Source organism: Panthera onca, chromosome B4 (genome assembly GCF_046562875.1).
Source record: "Panthera onca isolate mPanOnc1 chromosome B4, mPanOnc1 haplotype 2, whole genome shotgun sequence".
NCBI lineage: Eukaryota > Metazoa > Chordata > Mammalia > Carnivora > Felidae > Panthera > Panthera onca.
In genome coordinates this window covers 79,095,143-79,118,024 of record NC_138345.1, presented here as the reverse complement: position 1 = coordinate 79,118,024, position 22,882 = coordinate 79,095,143, and the positions used below count along the sequence as shown (strand labels likewise).

General features: G+C 58.1%; 1 protein-coding gene across 3 annotated transcripts; it reads left to right on the top strand.

The window, feature by feature from the left end:
• The first annotated feature begins 738 nt into the window (after positions 1-738).
• Positions 739-21,704, top strand: RARG (retinoic acid receptor gamma). Of its 3 annotated transcripts, XM_060657493.3 has the most exons (10): positions 739-984; positions 1,731-1,797; positions 5,411-5,745; positions 16,734-16,882; positions 17,104-17,245; positions 17,876-18,036; positions 18,225-18,401; positions 18,797-19,001; positions 19,445-19,603; positions 20,404-21,704. In XM_060657493.3, exons 3-10 carry the CDS (start codon positions 5,559-5,561, stop codon positions 20,601-20,603), a joined length of 1,380 nt encoding a protein of 459 aa, XP_060513476.1. In that variant the 5' UTR covers positions 739-984; positions 1,731-1,797; positions 5,411-5,558; the 3' UTR covers positions 20,604-21,704. The 3 variants fall into 3 exon arrangements, with proteins under 3 accessions (XP_060513476.1, XP_060513477.1, XP_060513478.1); XM_060657494.3 differs by lacking the exon at positions 1,731-1,797; XM_060657495.3 differs by lacking the exons at positions 739-984; positions 1,731-1,797; positions 5,411-5,745 and adding an exon at positions 11,230-12,319.
• Positions 21,705-22,882: the final 1,178 nt, after the last annotated feature.

The following is a 22,882-nucleotide window of genomic DNA, read 5'->3' as shown; positions in this document are numbered from 1 at the left end:
GCCAGTCTCTCCCTCTCCAGATCCAAGCCCAAAGGTGGGGACAACTTTGGCAGCCAGGGACCCAGGCACCCTAAGTCCTGAGCTTACTCAAGGCAGGGTGAGATGACGAGGTCTTCCAGGCGGGGGGCCTCAGCACCGCCACCCTCCAATCCCACTAGTTAAACCAGTTTGTTCCTGGGACCAAAGGACCATCTGGGATAGGCCAGGGGAAGTAGAGACTACTTTGACCTGCAGGTGGAGGCGAAGCAAAGGGTAAAGACTGTGGCGTTTGCTCTGTCATACCCCTGCCCCATCATTCCACCCGGGGGATGGTGAGACTACAGCTCCCATCGCCTCCCTTCGGGAGGTAGCAGACACTGGCCACACTGAACCACACAGCCTGGCCAGAGAACTCAACCAGTCCCCCTAAATGGCAGGAAGAGGAAAAGTGCCAGAGAGAAAGGGTGGCATCATGGGCCCAGGACACTGACCTCGTCTGCCAGCCTTGCCCGGCCTCCTGGGGATGGAGCCACGGAAGCCCAGCAAATGGGAGGGGCAGAGACCCAGGCGTCCTGGGCTGCCCCGCCCAGTCCCCCTCCCACCCACCCCCGCCCCCCAGCCCCAGGGCACCGAGGAGGGAGCCGGGCAGGGGCAGGCGGCAGGGGAGGGAGGAGCGAGGGCGGGAGGGGGAGGAGGGAGCCGGGCTGGGAGGGAGGTGGGGGGGGGGTGGGGAGGGAGAAAAAGAAAGAAAATATTTTCCGTGTCCCCGCCTGCAGAGTCAGTGTGCGGTTTGGGAGAAAATGTGTCGGATATTTTGGGGCGGTCACGTGGGCGGGCGGGCTCCGAGAGGCCCCGGGACAGTCCCAGCCTAGAGCCCGTGCCCCCCCCCCCGCCCAGAGCCCCCCATTGCCGTGAGCCCCTGACACCGCGACGCCGCATCCTCGCGACCGCCCGACGCCGGGACCTGGGGCTCAGCGGCCTCCCTTCCCCCTCCCTCCCCTCCAGGTGAGTCAGGCGGGGAAGCAGGCTCGCCGCCGCCCGCGGACGCCTGGGTCCCCGCCGAGGTGGGCTGGGGGCGGGGGCGCTGGGGAGCGACGCCGCTCAGTCCCTGCCGGGGCTGCTCGGGCGGTCCACAAGGCTGGAGGGGCTTCCTGCCCGACTTGGGGGTCAGCCCCGATGCCGGAGGGATTGGGGAAGATTTAGACAGGCTGAGGCTGGGCTGGGCTTCAGCAAAGCTGCATTTCGGTGAATAGTGGGGAGAGCACTTGGGGACGAGTCTTCAGCCAGAGGGGTTCTAGCCTACTTTTGTGCTTTGGAGTGTGAGGGAAGCCAGGGTTCCCTCCCGTGTGGAAAGACCTTGGCCAGCCCTTGGTCAGGCTTCCCCAGGGGAGTCTGAGGGGTGGCCTTCTGGTCCAAACTGGTCCAAGTTCCTCTTTCCCCAGTGGAATGGCCCAGTTTGGACATCAGAAAAGCAAGGAAAGCATCCAGAGGCAAGCGCTCCTAGCCCTCTGGGTCCAGAAATTTGCAGAGACAAGTGGATAGGGTAGGGGTCTGTGAAGGTCCCTTAAACCTTCAATTCTGTATTCCCTCTCACTTGTCCCCAGGTAGGGGGTGAGTCTTGGTTCCTTCCAGCCAAGGATGGGGGCTCCTCAGGAGTATTCAGGAGGGGAGCCCAAAGGGAACAAAGGAAGGGCAGGAAGACCTAGGAGTTGTAGTCTGGGAGCCCCATTGACATGCCTCTCTGTCTTCAGCAGTTACAGCCCAGTCCCCTCAGCCTGACCCAGTATGTAGGAGGGGATCTCTGCAGGTGGCCAGAGGGTAAGAGTATGCATGGGTGTGTGTGTGGGGGGGGGGGGGGAGGGGAGCCTGAGGAGGTGTCTGTAAGGCAAGAAGCTGAGATGACTGTGCCCCCTGAAGGGGGCAGGGCATGTCCAGGACAGCTGCAATCCCAGATCAGGTCTGAGACTCCTGCCCTTACTGTTACTCCTCAGATGCTGAGTTGGGGTTGAGGACCATAGGCAGGGTCCCATACCCTTGAGGCAAGAAAAGAGAGGAAGGAAGAGGGGGCAGGGGGCAGTGTATGCAGGGCGCCTGGAGCTTGGGTATCCCAAATGGACATACACATGCACACGTACATGCCCACGCGTGCACGCACCCATACACATGCACGCTGTAGCTTAAAGTCTGGTAGGCAGCATAGGGCACACACCCCCGCCCCGGCACACCCCCACCCCTGGCTCAGAAAGCCACCTAACTGGCACCTCCAGTTCCCCCCTCTGCCCCACCCTGCCCGTGCCCTCCATTGCCCACACACATTCCACTGGCATTGCCTGCCTGCCTGCCTCCTGGGCACTGCCCCTCCCTGGGGCCAGTGGGGTGGAGGGAGGGCACCTGGGGATGAGAGGTGGAGAGCTCAAGGGTCTGGACTCCCCCAAGGGTGGCACAAGGCCAGGGAAACCCAGGCCACCGCTGCCTCCTGGGGAGCAGGCTGGGGGCCCAGGCTAGAGCAGAGGATGCCTGGGTTCTCCGCCCAGGCTGGAGATGGGGTCATGGAAAAAGGTGGTCGTGTTTATACAGAGGGGAGGGGGGCAGCGGGTGGAGAGCAGCCGACAAGAGCAGCTTTGTTCCAGGCTCTAGAGCAGGCAGGGCAGCAGGGAGACGCGCCCCCCCCCCCCCATCCGGCAGCCCCCTTCATCCATGCCCTCCCTCAACTCCACCTCAGCCCTAAGAGAAGCAGCTTTGTAAGGGCCCCTTTCCCCTAGTCAGCCCCACCTCCATCTGAGGTGGCATCTTGGGAGGAAAGAAGGATTCTCTTCCTTCCACAGGTTCCCCAAAGAACCAAGGCATCTGGGTCCCTAGTGTAGGGTTGCCTTTTACTCTCTGTACCACTGTCTTCAATCCCTTGGTCCCTTCCTCCACCCAGGACTTAAGACCCTCCCCTTCCCTTCCCAGTCAGGGCAGATAGGAAGCAAGGCTCAGAAATGGGATGCCTCTCTGTCTCCTTCCCCTCTCCACTCTACTCTCAAGTCCCTTCTCTGAGGGAAATTAGGAGGAAGTCTGGGGGAGAGCTGGGCTGCCCTTCACTCATTACAGCCTCATTCTCTGGTAAGGACCAGGAGTCTGAGCATCCCTCTCTGGGACCCCGAAGTCCTCCCACCCCACCCTCAGGTCTCTGTTTCCCACCCGTAAGTGAGAAGCAAAGACAGTGGGTGCTGGAGACAGATCCCAGGTCCTGTCTAAGGCAGTCTGAAAAAGATGGGGGGACTTTAGTAGCTTCTCACCCTTGGCATTGGAGGGGTTAATCCACCTGGAATGTGGCCCAGCCTGTTGAGCTATGGCCCAGGGGCCTCTGGGGCCCGGACTCCTGGCTCCACCTGGGCTTAACCAGGGATGAGGACTTGAGGGAATAGAGGAAGGAAAAGGAGAAGGACCCTGGGGGCTTGGGGCTCAGACTTTCAGGGCCTAGGGAGAGACTGGGGTAAGGAGTCTGAGGGTGCTGGGGATATGGGTGATGCCCGGTGAGGAACAGGGGTAGCTTCATACATGGGGACTGAGTGAAGCGTGGTGGGATTGGAGTCTGAGTTCCTGTAACCTTCTTGATAGTTTACCCTCGGGAGTTTGAAGGCCAAAGTAGATGAGAGATAGAAAAGAAAGGAAAGGAAGAAAAGGAAGAAAAGGAAGGAAGGAAGGAAGGGAGGGAGGAAAGAAAAGAAAAGAAAAGAAAAAAGAAAAGAGGATGGAAGGGAGAGAAAGGAAAGCAGAGGTACGAAGACTGAGATATATTGATTCTAGAAGCAAAGACTAATAAAAGGAGATACAGAAATGCTTATCACCTACCTCTGGGCCTGCCCATGCCATGGTCTCTGTGTTTCATTCTTAGTCCTTCTCTGTCCTGCATCTCAATCCATTATGGTTCTGGCTGATAGAGGAGTTACCGAGACTGGGGTGACTTTCTTTCCCCAACCCCTCACCCCCTAGAGGGTGGTTCTGGGGCTCCTGAGAAAGCCAACGTTTCCCTTATCAGAACAGCAGGAGAGAAACCACCTGCCTAGCACTAGGATTCCCATTTCCTCTCTTCCTCCTTCCTTTCTCCCTCCCTTGAGCTTGGGTTTAAAATCTCAAGGGGCAGGCTACATTGGAGGGAGGATAGGATGTAGGGAGGTCTTCCTGGAAGCAGAGGGCTCAGAGAAGACAGAGAAAAGGAGATGGAGAAGCAAAGTAAGGAGAGGACAAGGAGAGGAGCTCCCTGGCATCATACCTGGCACACAGTGGCCATCAGCATCTATGGATTTGAAGGAGATAATGCAAGACCGGTTAGGGAGTGAGGGAGGGGTAACTGGAGACAGAGAACTGGGAGAGGAAACTGGGAGAGGAGTATTGAGGAAGACAGAGACAGAAGGAAATGCTAATTACAAGAGAGGTATTGAGGAAGAGAAGGTACAAAGAGAAATAACATGAGACACACAGCATGTAATATTTGCCCTATATCATTCAAAACACTTTACATATGTTAAATCATTTAATCCTCGCAACAGCCTTATGAAGTGGGCCCTATTATTATTCCCTGTTGACAAATGAGGAAACTAAATTCAGCAAAGAGAGATTAAGTAACACGCCCAAGGTCCGGCTAACAAGTGGTGGGACCAACTCAGGGCACCTGGCTCCAGAGTCAGTGTTCCTACTCAACGGACTGCAACTCCTCTTCAGAGAGGTGTAGGGCCCCAAATTTACAACAGAGATGTTTGCTTTTCCCGGGGTAATAGAGAATTTGAATATATATACACACACACACACACACACACACACACACACACACACACACATATATATGTATATAGACACACATGTATGTGTGTGTGTGTGTGTGTGTATATATATATATATATATATATATTTTTTTTTTTTTTTTTTTTTAAATAAAGTAAGGTCTACACCCAACATGGGGCTTGAACTCACGACCCCAGGATCCAGAGTTGCATGTTCCACCACTAAGCCAGCCACGCGCCCTGAGAGTTTGGATCCTGGCTCCACCACTTACAGCCATGGGACCTTAAGCCAGTCACTTAACTTCAGTTTCCTCCTCTGTGAAATGGGAATCATAATTCCTACTTCACAGGGTTGATGTGAAGGTTGAATCAAGTGTCTAGCCCACTGGTGCTTAATGGTCCCTTCTCAGCTTGGGAGTCCTCTCTGCCAGGAGTCCTAAGACCATTATTCACTTTGGAAACCAGTCTACCTTTCCCTGGGGAGTTTTTCTCAACCTGTATTAGCTCCTGCCCTGCCCTCTACCATGTGGTAGAGGGCCCTGAGGCAGGGCAGTACAGACCCTGGAAGCATACTGGGAAAAGGCTCCAAGTGAGAGAGGGCCATGGGGCTTGGAACCTTAGGGTGATCATTCTCTCATCCCTCCCTTTCCTCTCTTTCTCCCTAGGACTCTTGGAGACCCAGTGGGCAGGCCAGGAAGGGCGGGCACGGAGCCTCCCAGGCTGGGGCAGTGGGCATGGGCGGGGGCTGTGGCTGAAGACCTCCCCCGCCCACTGCAGACCCCAGGGGATTCAGCCTCCCTCAGCGCAGCTGCCATGGCCACCAATAAGGAACGACTCTTTACAGCGGCTGGTGTCCTGGGGCCTGGATCTGGCTACCCAGGGGCTGGCTTCCCCTTTGCCTTCCCAGGGGCTCTCAGGGGGTCTCCACCTTTCGAGATGCTGAGTCCTAGCTTCCGGGGCCTGGGCCAGCCTGACCTCCCCAAAGAGATGGCCTCTCTGTGTGAGTCTCAGGGGCCTTGGGGGATGAGGGCAGGTGGCAGTAGGAAGACGTTTGGAGGGTGGGTGCTATAGAAAATTGGCACCCTAGTTAGCGAGACTGGCAGGGATGGGGGTTTGATCTAATGGAGTAGATGACAGGGGTGGCCATGACAGGAGGGGGTTTGGATGTGGAGCAAATGGCATTGTTTGCAAATGAGAGTTCTCTTGCCCAAGATGTCTAGAATGTTGGGGTCTACAATCGCCTCCTGAGTCAACCGGCAGTGGGAAACACTTTGCATGGGCAGCCAAGGCTGGGTCTGGTGAAGTCTGAGGCTTCTGCCTGCATGCATTGGTGGGTACCAGGAAGCAGAGTCTGGAAGGCCAACCAGCTGACTGTGATAGAGAGGTGATATTGTTCTGAATTAGGGGCAGGCAGCACAAAAAGGAAATGAAATGGAGCCAGGTGCCCAAAGATGTGTGGGGTCAGGAAAGTCTCTTGTTGGTGCTAGGGAGGGTGGAATCAGTTGCAAAGAAGGTGGCTCTTGCACCATAAGTAATCCAGGGAGGTGGAGGGGGTGTTTCCAGAAGCATCCTCTCCTCCAGCCATGTGTGTTCTGGATGCCTCCCCTCCCTCTAGGTCTGGCATGGTGCCCACGTGCTGCAGATCCCTACTTGTCCCTCAGGCCTGCCCTCTTTGGGTTAAGCTTTTGAGTGCTGACAGCAGACAAGCCTTAGGCCTCTCCTCTTCCCTCTGGATCTCCTTTCCTCCCACTTGGTAGTTGGTCTTCTTGACCAAGCCATTACAGGCGTGGGTGCCCATGAGCTGGAGGGCTGGACCGCCGGGTTCAGTGGGGTAAAGGGTGAACATGTGAGAAGCCCTCACCTGGAAACAAAGAGAGGTGATGGGAGGAGAGACACAGAGAAGGGCAGCTCCAGAGGCACAGAAACAGAGATGGAGAAAAAAAGACAAAAAGATAAAGACATCCTTTATAAGTTCCGCAAGCTCAGGGAGAGGGAGGTGGGAGAAAGGGGCCCTGCCTTCAGGAGGGGCAGTTGGAGGGTCGTGTGTATGTGCAAAGAAAGGGGTGACTAGATGGGGCTGGCAGCTTTAGTGGAAAGACTGTGCTCATCTGGAGAAGGCGTGTGTGTGTGTGTGTGTGTGTGTAGACCACATGCAGTTGTGTGTGCACAGCATGTCCCCGAGACTCTGCTCATATACAAAATTCCAGTGTGTACAACAAAGAGTCAGTGTGAGGAGTGAGGCGGTATTTAATAGGGCTGCTGACGGTGTGTCTGGTGTTTGGTGAGACCTGCCAGTGGCATGTCTGTAGCCCAACAGGGATTATTTGGGTGGCATGCAGGTGAACAGGAGAGCACAAAGCCCCCCTTTTTGGAAACCTCAGCTGGGCTTCCCCTACCTCATTTACACCCCATGAATCTGTCCCAGGGCCTGGGGAGGTAGAAAGAAACCATCCTCCCACATGAATGCACTTCTTGCAGAGAACCACACGACTCGGTCCCTTGGGACTTGAGTTTCTCAGGTTGTGGGAGAAGCCACTAAAGCAGAGGGAGGAAGGTGGGAGAGGAGAAAAAGAATGGTAGTGGGGGAATGCTGAGAGCCAGTGGCCAAGCCCCCAGGGAAGCTCTCCTTGGGCCCCTGTGCCCTGGACGCATGGAGATCAAGGTCAGGGATCAAAGTAAGGTCAAGACTGGGGAAGGGGTCACCCTGGGCTCTATCCCCCAAGGCTGCCCTGAAGGAGGGGGTGGGGGCCAAAAGGAGAAATCCAAGGGAGGAGCCAGAACCAAGGCAGGTAGCTGGGGAGGGTGCGGCTGGCAGCAGGAGACAGGCCCGGGCAGAGAGATGTTGGTGGGGTGGGGAGGAGGGGAAGGCTTGGGTCCAGACAGCCTGCACGAGAGTGGGGCATGCAGCACCCAGTGGTAAATGAGGAGGCAGAGGGGAGAGGAAGGGATCCTGGAGTCTGGGAGACCTCCCACAGTGGGAGAGAAGCTGAGGGGTGAAAAGGTCTAGTCTCTCATTTCTCTGACCTGCTGTCCCTTTTTTGCCTGGAGCCACCCAATGGAGGGGGATTGGAGGCCTAAGTCTGATGCCAAAGCCACACTCACCTTGAGTCTGTGTCTCTCTCTTAGTCTATGGGAGGGAGGGTGGTCCATGAGGGAACCTGCAACTTCTCCCTGAGGCTGCCTCCAGGATCCTACTGCTGGGTCCCTAGTACCTTGGAGACATCCACGTTGAGAAGGGAAATCTTGCCCCACCCCTTGGGGTTCTCCAGGGGCCTGAGTGGGTAAGGCAGGCATCTCAGAACCCTGTGGTGGAGGAGAGGAGGGGCAGCAGGAGGGGGGGCATGTGCTGCAGAGACAAGCACAGGCCTGTGTGCATGGGAGAGCAGAGGTGTGTATGTGTGTGCACGTGCGTGTGCTCACACGTGTGCATGAAACCCTGGGGTCCGTGTCTCTTTGTATCTCCGTGCTTATGAACACTGATGTGTTCTGTTTGCTTTGACAAGACTACAGGGAACAGAGTGGGTCGGGAGGGACCCACTTCCCTCTTCCCCCTCTCAAGGAGATGTCTGTGGTGGTGAGGACCTAGCCCTGTTTATCCTCTGAACTTGGTGACGGTGTCCCTGGGGCAAGGAGCCCAGGCGGCACCACACTAAGTCACATGGAGAAACTGAGGGCAGGCTGGCACAGGAAGAAAAAGAGTTCTACTTAAAAGCAACTGAAAAAGAGAGACTCAGAGACCTAAGCAAGGTGACAGAGCACTACACAGGCCAAAAGGCACAGACAGAGAGAACCCAGACGCTGGGAGAGGCCAGCAGAACAAGCAGGCGGGTAAGGGTGGCAAGCAGGCGGCAGTGAGGCCTCCTCCAGGAAAAAACCCCAGCCGACTGCCTCCTTCCCTTCCCCTCCCCTCCCCGGTCTCCACCGCTCAGGCTCGGGCTCCAACTCCAGGCCTACACAAACGGGGCTTTGATTGCAACAGGAAACCTCTCTGGCGGGGGGAGCTGGGCAAGCCGCCGCCGCTGGGGCCCAGGCTGCACCCCCTCTCCTGGCCCCCTACCCAGTCCCAGCCCCCATCCTGCCCAGCGCTCCTTACACCCCTGCTTTGGGCCCCGTCCCCCATTCACACCTCCCTTCTCTCTTCTGCTGCCCCCTCCTCCAGAGACCCCTCCCCACCGCCCTTCAGGTGGGACTCCTAAGTTAGGACTTACCCTTGGGGCGGGGCTTCTTGCTTTGAAATGCCCCCTCTTCACCTTTTTGAGGGAAGGTTTTGGAAGAAAAGGAGAATTTAGTGGGAGGAATTCAGAGCCAGTTATCCTCCAGCCCCATCCAGAAGGTGGCAGGAGGGGGGGAAAAGGAGGGGTGCATAAGGAGTTAGCTGTTCCTCCCTCCACAGTCCCTCGTTGGCCAAACTCATCCTTGCCAGGGTTGTAGAGGCTCTGAGGGGTGACCATACAAGACTCTCAGTGCTAATGGCCTTGTTAGTGGGGGAGGGGTATGCTTCTCTTTGCCTCCGGGGTCTTGACTTTGTGGGGCTCTAGCGGGGAGGGGTGCACTGTGATGGTGGGGATCATAGATGGGGACAGGGGTGAGTCAGGCAGCAACCCCCCCTCATACTCCCACCAGGCTGGTGGAGAACATCTGGTTCCCATGAAATGCTAGAAGGCTAATGGGTCTAATTGCTGCAATAAGGGCTGGGGGGACTTTGGGGATAAGAGGGGGCACTAGATCCCCCCCATCCTCTTACCTTCTCCTCAAGGCTGTACTAAGACTGCCTAGAATGGGGGGTTGGGGTTGACGGGAAGGGTGGGCCTGGCACTCTAATGCCTTGTCCCTTAAAGGCCCCCTCTCCCTGCAATGCCTGGGAAGCACCACAGATGGGGTGATGAGGAGTGGGGTGCATCTGGTGAAGAGAAAGGGGGGGCTATTGAGGACTCATGACTTCCTGGAGCCCTCCACCCCCCTCCTGTGCCCCACTCCCAACCCCCCTCCCTGTGGCCTGGCCACTTCTGGTTCTAATTACCAACCAGGCAGGCTTGACTTAATTGGGACCTTTCAGATTTGGGAGGAGAGGGGGGGTACTGACAGCCTGGAGTTGACTAATCAGGGCTCTTTCCCCCTGGTTGGGGGGTATTTCCCATTTTGTACCTAACTTTTTTTTTTTTTTTTACCACTGCCCAGATTCTGATTCAGAAATCTATCATCCCCCCCTTTTTTGGGGGTGGGGGAACTGGCTTCAGAAATGGGGTATTTCAGGTTGGGGGCAACAGCAGGGAGCTCACACTGGGTTGGAAAGAACACTGCAGTCCCGCTTCATCCCTACTTCGAGCCCCCCAATCAGGCCTGGCACCCCGCGCCGCCCCCCGCATCCACAAGCCTGGCCCTCCTTCCCAGCCCTGCCCCCCCCCCCCTCCCCGTACCCGGCCGCCACCCCGGCCCCTCCTCCGCGCCCGCCTTCCCTTCCCTGCCTACTCTGGCACCCCTTCCTGCTTTTTATTCTTCCAAACTGGCGCCCCACTCCTGCAGCACCCCCAGTGCGCCCCCCACCCGGTACAACAGATTCTTAGAAAAGCGCGCCCCGCCCTGGCCCAGCCACAGCCGCCAGGCGGGGGAAGGGGCCGGCCGGGCGCCTCTCCCGCTCCCCCGGCGCTCCCCGTGTGAGCCGCGCTGACAGAGCCGGCTGGGCCGGCCCGCCGGGCGGCCGGGCGGCCGGGCGGGCGGGGCGCGGGGGAGGGGGCGGTTTCCGGGAGTCGCCGCCGCTGGAGCTGTCCCGGGGCCAGGGTCCCCGATTCGGCCGGGCGGCTAGGGCAAACTCTTGACGTGGCCAACCCCCCGCCCCCCTCACCCCCTGCTCCGCCGGGCGAGGGCGCTCAGTGCCCGGAAGGGGCTACCGAGGGGACAGCGAGGCGGCCCTCTGAGATCTGAAGGGCACTCAGTGTGGCACTGAAGGGGAGAAGGGGCTGTTATTGCCAATAGGGGGGGATGTGTAATGGCTGTGAGAACAGTTGACGACCGGACCCGCAGTTACAGCCGAGAGGGGCCCTTGGCAGTTTGGGGCAACTGGCACGGTAGAAAGCCTGGGGGAGGGGAGTTGGCACTCAGCAGGGCAGCTTCGTCGGAGGCGCGGTTGGCACCGTAGGGGCAGTTTGGGGTGGGAGTTTTGTGCTCTGAAAGTGAAGTCAGGTTCGAGAAAGGGGCAGTGAGAGACGCGGTGGAGCGCCTGGGGAGCGTCGGTCGCGCGACGGGGCTACGGGGACTGGGGAGGGAGGCAGCCCGGGCCGCGGCGGAGGGAGGACAGCTCGGGCTAAGAGGAGTAGACTCCAGGCAGCTCAGGAGGGGGCGGGGGACTCCGCGGCGGCGCTGGCGACGGCCTGGGCGGGGTGGGGCGGGGCCGGGTCAGGAGGAGGTGAGCGCGCCCGGCCACCCGCCCCGAGGGGGGTTCCCGGAGAGTTCACGGCGGGAGCGCGCTCCGGCCCTTCGACCGGGGGTGGGGAGAACGGGAAGGAAGGAGGAGGCCGCGCGCGCCGAGCCGCAGGAATGTACGGTTCGGCCTCGAAGCGCGCGCGCGGAGGGAGAGGGAGGAGCCAGGCCTGGGAATGAGGGGGTGGAGGTAGTGCAGGTCCCCGGGCCCGGGAGAACTGCCCCGCGCTGGGAACCTGCATGTTCCCCTCTCCTCCGTCTTCCCTGACACCCCAGCCTGTAATGACTGGTGTGCAAAGAGTGTTGGGAGGGATAGGGGGAAACCTCAAAAGGAAATGCGTGTGCTTGGTTCCTCTATTCCTTCCCCCCATCCCGGACCAGGGCACGCTCCGAAGTGCAAATGCGTGCAAAGCCTCGGGGCTGTGGAGAGAGAATGCTTGCAAGCATTTTCCCGAGCCAGATGTGCTTGCACAAATATGTGCTTGCATAAATGTCTGTGTGCCTCTGTGATTTTATGTGCGTGCAGAAAAAATGCATGCGCACTATTGCATATTTGCAAATATGCGGCGCCTGCCTAGATAAATGCATGCACGGGTATGTGTCTAAGCAAGCGCGCGCGCCGGGTGCGAGTGTGTGTAAGTGTGCGCTCCACTCCCAGCTCAGCTCGTCTTAGTGCCCGGCCCCCTTCGCTCTCCAAGCCCCACCCCCCACCCCTCCGGGCTTCGCTTTTACAAAAGGTCTCCCCAGTGTTAGCCGCGGAGGCGCCCAGAGCGAGCCGGCCCGCGGCCGAAGCGGCGGCCCTGGCTTTGCGCCCCGCCCAGTCCCTTTCCCCTGCTGGGGATCCCCCTCTTCCCCGCCCACCCCTTACCCCCCATGCAGCCTGGCGCCCTATGCTAGCCTTCCCCCTCCCCCCCTCCAGGAGCGGGGCGCCGCCGGGGGAGGAGGGGGAATCGGCTGCGGGTCCTTGGTGTTCCTAGCACCCAGCTTCCCTCCAAGCCGGGTCGCGATGTACGACTGCATGGAAACATTTGCCCCGGGTCCGCGACGGCTGTACGGGGCGTCGGGGCCCGGGGCCGGCTTGCTGCGCAGAGCCACGGGCAGCTCCTGTTTCGCCGGATTTGAGTCTTTTGCCTGGCCGCAACCCGCCAGCCTGCAATGTAGGTACCAGAGCCCAGGGGTGGGGGGTGGGGTGCAGGAGAAGCAGCGGCTCACTCTTTCCGTGTGTAGAAGGTGGAACTGGGGTGCAAGCGGAGATTCTCACCCTCTCTATGTGAGGGGCGGGTGTGTACGAAAGAGAGGTACTGGCCCTTTAAACGTGGGACTTCAGCGACTCCTTTGGGTGTGTGCATTAGTGTTTGGAGTGTGTGTGGTTTTTATGGTGGGTGTTTAGGTAGGAGCTGTGGTTGATGCCACTCCAGAATTCCTGGGGATAGGGAGAAACCGAGGTGTTATTGGTAGCTTGTGCCCGCAGGTCCGTGGCCCCGGAGAGATACAGCACCCAGGGCCGTGGGTGGCATTAGTAGGGTCCATGTGGGAAGTTGAGAGCGTAAAAAATATTTGCAGAGCGTGTGAATCCCTGGAGTGTGCGGCGCCTGGCGTCGGCGGTGTGGGTGTGAGGGTAGGGGGTCTCTCCACGCAGTGTCGCCCTCCGACAGCGTTGGCAGGTCCTCCGCACGGCCCTATGTAGGGATGTTTGTGGCGTGAGGCCGGGAAGGCGGGTGCCCCTGCGTGGCTGCGGGGGCGGTTTTGGAAAGTGCTGCGTTCGAGAGTTCATCCTGTGTGTTCTTCGTGCGGGGTGCACCGGGTTGTGCACACAACCAGGAGAAGGCTCGGCTCTGGCGCCCCCTCCCCCATCTTAAAAAGCACTGTGTGGTAATGTGTATAGGATTGTATGCAGAGAGATGACTTTTTCCTAGGGCTCCAACACACACAACTTCAGTAGGAAGCGTAAAGTTTAAAGCAAAGCCTGTTTATGGTGGGGGGCGGTGGCCTGGAGGAGGCAGCGGCACGGAGAGTAAGACTACTGGGTCCCCAAATATCCATCTTCCCCTCTCTGTGAAATGGGAGATGCCAGGCCTGGGGCCCTGGAACCCCTTTCCAGAGCGGTAATAAAAAGCTGGGGACTGAGAGGCAGTAAAAATGAAGTCCAGATGAGAGGCGGCTTTGAAGCCTGGGCCGAAGTGCCTGGCGGGGGTGGGCGTAGGGAGGAGCCGAGAGGGGAGCCTGGAACACCCCCCAAATTTACCCCGGGCTGGGACCGCGCTGGTAGCCCGGTGCGGACGCCGGCGCGAGGGGCTTGGGGGCAGCTGGGAAGGGGCGGGTGGCGGGCGGGGCGGCGGGCGCTGGGGGAGTGCGCTCGCGGGGTCACCGAGCCCCCGCCAACGCGCCTCGCTGCTTGGCACTCGGCAGCGCTGTTTACGAGTTCGGCTTTTTTTTTTTTTTTTTTTTTCTTTTTCTCTCCTTCTTTCTTTTTTTCTTTTCTTCTTTTCTTTTTCTTTCTATCTTTCTTTTTTTTCTTTTTCTTTTTCTTTTTCTTTTTCTTTTTTTTTGGTTCCAGGGCAGAGCTGCTCAGATTTAACAACTCCGAGACTGAAGGAGGGAGGTGGCAAACAGGAGACGTACTTTGGGGTGGGGTGCGGCAAGAAGTAAAAGTGTGGCATTTATAGGGTGGAGAAAGCATGGAACTGTTCTTGCTTTGCACCAAATCCTGGTGAATTCTTAACCTTCCTTTCACTGTCCAATAGAAAGGGGAATTGGGGTATGTTGGGAGGGGTGCTGAGGTGGAGAGACTCCCAGGAGGGCTTTTTGTGGGGGCTGGGTAGGGATCCAGCCCTTTCCAGGAGCATGGCAGCCCCTCCCCCCCCCCCCCACTTGGCTGGCAGTATGGTTTTGCATTTCAATTTGGACCAATTAATTTGGCCTCTAGGGTCTCTGTGGGCTTCAGGCCTGCTCCACACACTTTTAGAAAGTAGTTGAGACCTGTGTCTAAAGCAGGGAAGGAAAGAGGTCCCTTGAGGGGAGGGCCACATGGTGTGTTTGCGGGTGTTTGGCGGTGTCCTGGTGCTGTGCTGGCAGGCCCGGGTGTTTGTCTGGTAGCTGAGCTGCTGTCTTGCAAATGGGAAGCTGGATGTTGGGGGGCAGCTTTATGATTTGTGCATTCACTTCCACAGTGTGGCTGGAGTGAGTGTGCCTTTACGCCCGCCTGTGTGCTCTTCGGTGCCAGGGGCCTGTTGGGATATAGGAAGCCATTGGTAGTATGTCTACTTTTGTGCCCTGACTGTTGTTGATGTGTGAGAGTGTCTCCAAGGAGGTGTGTATCAGATTGTGAGTCTGGGCTTCTCAGTCCTGCGCCTCGCAGCTGGGAGCGTTTACAGCCGGTTATAAAGAGTTTGTTTGAAGCTCCGCTCAGCCTGGCCAGGAATTTCCTCAATTTCAGCAATTTGGGCTTTAAAAGGAGAAAAACCCAGAGCCCACCCCCCTCCTCCCCAGCAGGGGCCCCTGCCTAGCCTGGGAGCAGCATCCCAATAGTGGGGTCTCAGCCCAGGGCTGAAGAAGGGAATCTGAGCAGGCTTGACCCAATTAGCCTTCTTGTGCCCTTCACCCTCAGATTGACCAGAGCCACTGGGGCGCACTCGAGGGTTCAGGGGGCCGAGTTGTGCCAGAAGGGTGCCCAGAAGGGGTGACAGTACCACTCAGACAGGAAAAGCTGTCCCCAGGCCTGTCTCCTTGCGGCCCCCAGTCTTTATAATTGCCTGGCACTGCCCTATGCCAGTCTGACCGCACCCAGGGCCCTTTCGCAAGAGAGGAAATGAGGCAGCGCTCTGCGGGCAGGGAGGGCGTCAGCGCCTGAGTGAGCACCACCCCACGCACTGGCCTGCGGGCAGCACGTGTGCCCTCCTAGGACTCCAGGAGGGGTCCTGAAAGGCATTCCAGCCAGCCCCACGTCTCTCAGTGCCCCTCCTGGAGTCTCCCGCCCTGGGGCCTGAATAGACTCGAGGCACCTTCTTTCCTCCCCTCTTCTCTGCCCTTTTCCATTGGGGAATCTCACTCCAGCAGGATTCTTATGCTAATCGTGTCGGTGTGTGTTGGGGGGTGGGGAGGGCTTCCCTCCTGTGGGGTGGGTGGAGCTAGCCCGGAACCCCGGCATCCTGGGCATTCCTTCTGCCCTTCTGGCTGTATGGGGCGGACTTTTGACCAGGTGGGCTGCAGCGGGTTAGAAGGAAGAAGGTGCTCTTGAGGTGGGTGCGTGGGACTCTCCTTAGGGAGGGTCTTAGCGTTTTCTTGCGTTAACTTGGGCCTCTAGGTTTGGGCAGCGGGTCCTACAGGTTGAATAATTTCTAGGTTTTTCTGCCTCTGAAGATGAACCACAGACCCCAACCCCCCCCCCCCCCAACACCGAAAAAGGTTTACTGAGCAGCCTCCTGAACAGAGGGTGCCCACTCCCACCCCTTCTGTGTGGCGTGGCCGAGGCCCCGTTTGAGCTGCGATTGGGTATTTGTGGGGAAAGTTTAGGAGTGAAGACATAGGCTCAGAGAGGGTCCAGAGATAGCTCCCCTCCCCCTCCCCCAGGAGCCCTGTTTACCCACTGTCACCTGACTTTTCCCGCTTTGCTACACCCCCAACCGCTTCTCAACCTGAGGCTCTGAGCAAATACCTCAGTCTCTCCTTCCCCGACTTTTTGACTTCTCAGACTCCCTGCCTGGCCACTTAGGTCTAGTCAGAGAACCTGAGAGCCTGGGCTCCACCATCAATTGGCAGTGTGTCCCTGGGCTGGTCACTTCCCCCCCTTGGCCTCAGTTCCTTCAGGTGTAAAATCGGGCTGTTGCATATCTGCTAACCTACTTTTCTTGATACCTGTGTCCCCTTTGCTCCACTGCCTCAGTGGTTTCTGGGAAAAAGCACATTGGCCGTTATCTGGGGCGGGGGGGGGGGTGCGTAATGAGAGGGAGAAGTTGGAGGATTATTTACCCTGTACTACTTGAGAGAGAACAAGGTCCTCTTTGACCTCGGGGTACCTGGGGTACTGAGTCATTTATCCAGGCGCGAGCTACAGGTGGCTGGTGCTTGCCTACCCAGCCCCAAATCTATTGCCTCAGGAAGAGGAGGATGATGGGAAGTAGATAACCCAGCAAGGTGGACCGATGTGACAGAGAGTGACTGAAGGGTGCAGAGCCACAGCCCATAATCCCTCCACCTACCCACTTCACAGCTGGGGAGACTGAGGCCCAGAAGTTAACTTCCAAGATGGCCTTGGCCTGGAATTTGAGGAACCTCGCAGTGTCATGAGGGCTGGCAGTATCTGAGGGCTCGGGCTGGCACTGTTGTGCAGGGAGACGGCCAGACTGCGGTGGGAGGTGCACTGGTAGCCGTCGTTCGGGGCTTTCTGGAAGTGTTTACTATGGGGCCGTGCGTGGTTGTTGGGACTTTAAGCCGCTGTGGTGGTGATGATGGTGTTGTCATCTCTGAGCTGGAGGGACAAGTGGGAATGGGGTGTGCCTGTGTAGTGAGGATGCCGGGGAGATCTGAGGGGTCCTTTTCCCCCGACCCTCATGTCATTGCTTTCCCCCTCAGCGGTGGAGACGCAGAGTACTAGCTCAGAGGAGATGGTGCCCAGCTCGCCCTCGCCCCCTCCACCTCCTCGGGTCTACAAGCCGTGCTTCGTGTGCAATGACAAGTCCTCTGGCTACCACTATGGGGTCAGCTCCTGTGAAGGCTGCAAGGTGTGTGCATAGTGGGGGTGGGGCGCGCTGGGCCTCCGGGTCCAGACCAGAGGGGCAGGACACTGTGCGTGGGTGGCCATTCCCGCGGAGTGGGGAGGAGCTGCTTTGCACACACGTGGCTCGCAGGCTGGGTCCAGCCTGGGGCGACCCAAAGGGCCTGTGAGAGAGGCTGGTACTCCCAGCATCCTGCTTCACTGCCCACCCCCCACCCCCAACTCCAGGGCTTCTTCCGCCGCAGCATCCAGAAGAACATGGTGTACACGTGTCACCGCGACAAAAACTGTATCATCAACAAGGTGACGCGGAATCGCTGCCAGTACTGCCGGCTACAGAAGTGCTTCGAAGTGGGCATGTCCAAAGAAGGTAGGTCCCTAGCGCTGGCCTGAGCAGGAGCCCTCCCGCCCTCCCCTGTCATTGCTGCCCTCTTCCCACTGGCCACCCCCACTTCTCTGACCTCTGAGACCTGGCCTGCCCTGGGATGCTGCCTCCTCCCTGGCCAGTCCTGTTTGGTTAGTGCCATTCACCTAGGAGGCCCCACCCCTTGCCATTCTCCCCTCTCAGAGCTTAATCCTCTCTCTGAATGAGTGAGTGGGGGTTACCTACCGGCTCACTTTGCCCTGTTTTATGGGGAGGTTGTGGGGGGGGGGCCTTGCCAGTCCCCTCCCCTGCGCCATTGTGCTGCCAAGGCTATAAGTGGATATCCTGCCGCCCGCATATCCTGCCCCCCCTCCCTAGCTCCTGAGGGGTGACAGGAAGGGCAGGATGGAGCCGAATGGCTCTGGAAGGGAGCAGGGGCTGCAGGCCCTGGGTGGGGCTGGAGAGAGCCAGCCTGGGAATGGGAGCTAATGTAGGAGCTAGGGAAACTGAGGCAGTGGTTAGGGTCCTGGGGAATAGATGTTCATGATAAGGACTGAGCGCATGATATTAGGATGAGAGGGGATACCCAGAGGGAGGTTCTGAGGGTCCCGACCCTCCCATGCCTTTGCCCCCAAGCTGTGCGGAATGACCGGAATAAGAAGAAGAAAGAGGTGAAGGAAGAAGGGTCACTTGACAGCTATGAGCTGAGCCCTCAGTTAGAAGAGCTCATCACCAAGGTCAGCAAAGCTCATCAGGAGACCTTCCCCTCACTCTGCCAGCTGGGCAAATATACCACGGTGAGTCCAGTGAGGTCAGGGGATTGTTCGCTTTGGGGACTAGATACGGGTTGTATTGAGGCCATGGTCTGGTGCTGAGGGACAAGGAAAGGCAACAGAATGCAGAGGGGGGAGCTGGGGGTTTGGGTGGAAGGAAGATAGCCCCCAGGGCGGGGCTTAGCTTGCATTCCAACCTGCCCTCCCTGTAGAACTCCAGTGCAGACCACCGGGTGCAGCTGGATCTGGGGCTGTGGGACAAGTTCAGTGAGCTGGCCACCAAGTGCATCATCAAGATCGTGGAGTTTGCCAAGCGGCTGCCTGGCTTTACAGGGCTCAGCATTGCTGACCAGATCACTCTGCTCAAGGCTGCCTGCCTAGACATCCTGGTAAGTTAAGCCCTGTGGCATGTCTCCCACTAGGCCTGACCCTCATGTGAGCCAAGGAGTTGGTTTACCACAAAGATTTCATTATCTCTCCTTCCCCCTCCATTCTGGGACTCCCCAGATCGCCTTTAAACCCAAGCTTTTTTTTTTTTTCATCTTAACTCCCCTCCCCAAGACCTGATCCTACGCTTCTGGATGCTCTGCCTCCTTCTGACTCCCCTTCCCTCCCCAGACTTCAGATTCTCCACCTCTGCCTTCCTCCCCATGCCTGCTGCAGGTTGCCCTCTTTCTGGACTTAACCTCCTCACCTTCCACGTACATCCCATTGCCTCTTCTCCCCACCGGACATGTGGTCCTCCCCAGAAACAGCACTAACCCTCCCCCTTGCCCACCTCCAGATGCTGCGGATCTGCACAAGGTACACCCCGGAGCAGGACACCATGACCTTCTCTGATGGGCTGACTCTGAACCGGACACAGATGCACAATGCCGGCTTTGGGCCCCTCACAGACCTCGTCTTTGCCTTTGCTGGGCAGCTCCTGCCACTGGAGATGGATGACACGGAGACAGGACTGCTCAGCGCCATCTGCCTCATCTGCGGAGGTGCAGGGGCGCCCCCTGGCGTTTGCTCAGACTCCTTTCCCACCACAGCCCACACCTGATCTCTGACCCGGCAGGAGACCTTGGTCCCTCTCCCTGGGATTGTTGCACCTGCCCCATCCACAGACTTCTCAGACCCAGGACAGGCCCTCTAGCACCTTGGAGCATAGAACAAAAAGGAGAGAGGAGCCAGAGAGAGCTGAGGAGGTCCCAGATACTGGTGCTGAGAGAGGGGTGTGGGCAGGAGTGATTTACCAGAGGGGAGAAGGTACAGGGCGTGGAGCAGGGGAAGTGGCCTGGGTAGGCCCAGGAACAATAAGGCAAAGGGCTGATAGGACAGAGTTTGGGGCTTGGAGTGCCATAGGTCAGGGACAGCTGGGGATCAGCCACTTGTCACTGTGTCCCCCATTTCTTTCTCTTTCACTGCACTGTGCTTGTTCCTGTAGACCGCATGGACCTGGAGGAACCTGAAAAAGTAGACAAGCTGCAGGAGCCACTGCTGGAAGCCCTGAGGCTCTATGCCCGCCGGCGGCGGCCCAGCCAGCCCTACATGTTCCCAAGGATGCTCATGAAGATCACTGACCTCCGGGGCATCAGCACCAAGGGTTAGTCATGAGGGAACCTCCCCTCTCTCTCCCTGGAGCTGTTGGTCTCCCAGCACAGGCAGGCAGACAAGCAGAGACAAGAACAGAGTGGGTGCGAACCGGGCGGCCTACGCTCTGGAATCCTAGCTCTGCCACGGGCTCGTGGGGAGACTCTGGGCAAATTCCTTTACTTTTGGTACCTTGTTTTCATGTTTGTAAACCGGGCTATACTTACAACTACCTCATAAGCTATCGAGAAGGCTAAACGAGTTAACACAACGGGCTTAGAACCGCCCTGAATTAACGATGCCATTCCCCAGTTGCGGTAGCTGCATTTCAAGTGCTCAGTGGCTAGTGATGACTGTACTGGATGAAGCAGATAATGCCATCATCGCAGAAAAGTTCTGTTGGACATTGATGGTTCAGAAGGGTGCCTGGCAGATAGTAGGTGTTCAATAAATACTAGCTATTGTTATGAATGTGAGTAAGAACAGGCCTAGCAACAATTGGCGAGTCGCGGACATGGGAGGATGGAGTGCCTGGGGAGTGGAGGTGACAGTTGGACTCGGTGTGATCTTTGAGGAGATGGTCTGAAAAATGGGATGGCTTGAAAGAATGGCAACGGGCTTGGCAGAGAAGGCAGGTAGAAGCTGCAGGCAGAGGAGTGGCCCCCAGGAACTCTGCAGAAGGGAGAGGGTGAATCTGAGACAGACAAGTGGCAGGCTTGTGCTGGGAGCCCCTGGAAGGCCAAGAAAGGTTAGCGAGTTGGCCTCAAGGGGCATGGGCCTCTGTCCCCCTGAACCTTTGTTCCTCTGTTGCAGGAGCAGAAAGGGCCATTACCCTGAAGATGGAGATTCCAGGCCCGATGCCTCCCCTAATCCGAGAAATGCTGGAGAACCCTGAAATGTTTGAGGACGACTCCTCGCAGCCTGGTCCCCATCCCAAGGCCTCTAGCGAGGATGAGGTTCCCCGGGGTCAGGGCAAAGGGGCCTGCAGCCCCCAGCCTGACCAGGGCCCCTGACTTCCCCTGCCGTGGGGGTTGGGGCTCCAGGCAGCAGACTGACCATCTCCCAGACACCACCAGTGACTGGGGGAGGACGAGCTCTGCCCTCTCTCCACCCCTTCCAGTGAGCTCCTTGTTTTTGCCAAAGTTTCCAGGGGTGCCTCTGTGTTCATCCCCTTCTTGTTCTAACTGGCTCCCTTTCCTGTCTCGGGGCCTGCCCTTCTCCCACCAGGAAAGAGGGCAGAGGGGTGAGCCTGGGTTTGGACTCTAAAATCTCGGCGCTGCCCCTCAGACACCAGGGTCCCAGGCTCCCCAGGGCAGGAGGAAGACCCTGCCAGTTCCAAAGCCCCTTTCTCTGCCAGGTGCTTAGGCCTCTGGGAGCAAACAGGAACACTAGAGACCAAAAAAGGGGCGCAGGGGGAGGGCTGAGCCCACCCTCTTGCCCCTGCCCTTGGTGCCTCATGCTGCGTAATGCACCTGCCGGGCTCACACTGCCCTCTGTGCCCCATCCTCGTGCCAGGTCAGGTTGGGGCAGGCTGGGCCCTGCATTTCTGTGGAGGGCCAGAGGGTGAAAGGGACAGATGCATGTACATTCGGCACCTCTTTGCTTGGGCCCAGAGTTGACCTTATGCCCTCCGTTATAAGCCCCTCCCCGAGCCCTGTCATGTGCCTTGGGCTTCCCCTGCCTCCCATCTCAGCCACCGGGGCAGGGACGCTCCTACACTACAGAGGGGCCAGGGGATCCCTCTCCCCCTAGTGCCTTACCCCCCTTGATCTCCAGAGCAGCTTGGCCCAGGGAGTGGGGGGTGGGCGCTGCTTAGCTGGTCCTTCCCTGACCCAGAGGAAACCTCTATTTATTTATTAGCTTTTGTTTACACCCTGGACTTGACCCCTTCCTCCAGGGGTCTTGGGAGGGGGAGCCCAGGGCCCCTGTGACCCCTCCCTTCTTCCTCCAATCCCCAGTTTGTATTTAGCTGCCAAATAAGATTCCCACTGGCTCCCCTTTTTCTCTGGGGGGTCAGGGTGCTGTTCCCTCCCCTCTGTTTACATCTCCCCTTCCCCGCTGTATCGCATATTGCTGAGTTTTCTATTTTTGCAAAATAAAGTGATGGAAACTCATGGCATGTGGCTCCCTCTGGGAAGTGGCAGGGGACATGACTAGCTGACCTGGAGAGGGACTGGGTGAGGAAGGTGAGCTCCCAATCTACCGGATTTTGCAGCTTTCTTATGGAAACCAAGGAAATTGGATGAAATGTGCCTGGATGGCGGTGGTGGGAAAGTGGGGTAAAGGGAGCCCCCAGGAGCTTACCCCAGGAGGCGGGTGTCTGGGCCTTCCGCAGCCACCAGGTGTGTGTGTTCTTAGACTGGATGCGGTGGGCCTCTGGGGAGGTGTGAATGGGCCCGGAGGTCTTTTAAGTTGTCCCCACCCCCAGTTATGTGTATGTGCATATCTGCCCATCTCTGGGGAAGGGGTTCATGGAAGCTGCACTTGGTTCTCGTGAGGGTCTCTGGCCCCAGAAGAAAAGAACTGCAGCCTGCATCTAAGTTACAGTGTTTCTGTTTTACACCACCCCTCCCTTTACTTAATGAGCTCCCTGACTCTACGACCCCACTATCACCTTACAAATTACTCCCGCTGCCCCTTCTGACCCCACCCCACCCCGTGACCTCATCCCCATGACCCCACTGTTACCCTCTGTACTAACATCCTTGCCCCTCCATGCCTCCCCTCTGCAATAGCTCCCATCCTCAGTCCGCTCAGGCCTTCCCACTGTGCCCCTGGACTCTCCCCCCTCCCTCTGTGACTCCCCCTCCACGCTGCCCTCCCCCCACCCTGGGGCCCACCTTCTTCCCTGGGACAGCACCCTGCCTACCTTGTACCTTGCCACCTTCAAGAATGACCTGTGCTTGTGGGAGAGAGGGGTTGAGGATGTGGGAGTAGGGGAGAGAGAAGATTGAGGAAAAGCAGAAGAAGAAAGTGAAAGAAGCTCTAGAGGAAACCACAGGGCCTGTGGGGAAGAAGGGGTCATCACCATGGTAACCCCTGGTTGTGGGGGAAGGGTATAAGGTCCGGTAGCCTGAGGCCAGCCGAAGAAGCCCACCTCCCCCCACCCCTGTCCCCAGTTGCTCCTTCCAGCGGCTACACTCCTAAGACCCACCTGATGCTCCCTGTGCACCCACTAAGAGATGGGCACCTGGCTCGGTGCCTCGCTTGTCAGTCCCTGCTGCCCAGAGTGCCCCTTCGGGCAGATAAGACAGACCTGTGACAGATCTCACATCCAGTTCCTTCTGAGTTC

Coding starts and splice junctions, on each gene's coding strand:
- RARG (XM_060657494.3), top strand. CDS start 5,559: ATGGCCACCAATAAGGAACGACTCTTTACAGCGGCTGGTGTCCTGGGG. Junction 5,746..16,733: donor CAAAGAGATGGCCTCTCTGT/GTGAGTCTCAGG, acceptor TTTCCCCCTCAG/CGGTGGAGACGCAGAGTACT. Junction 19,002..19,444: donor CATCTGCCTCATCTGCGGAG/GTGCAGGGGCGC, acceptor TTGTTCCTGTAG/ACCGCATGGACCTGGAGGAA.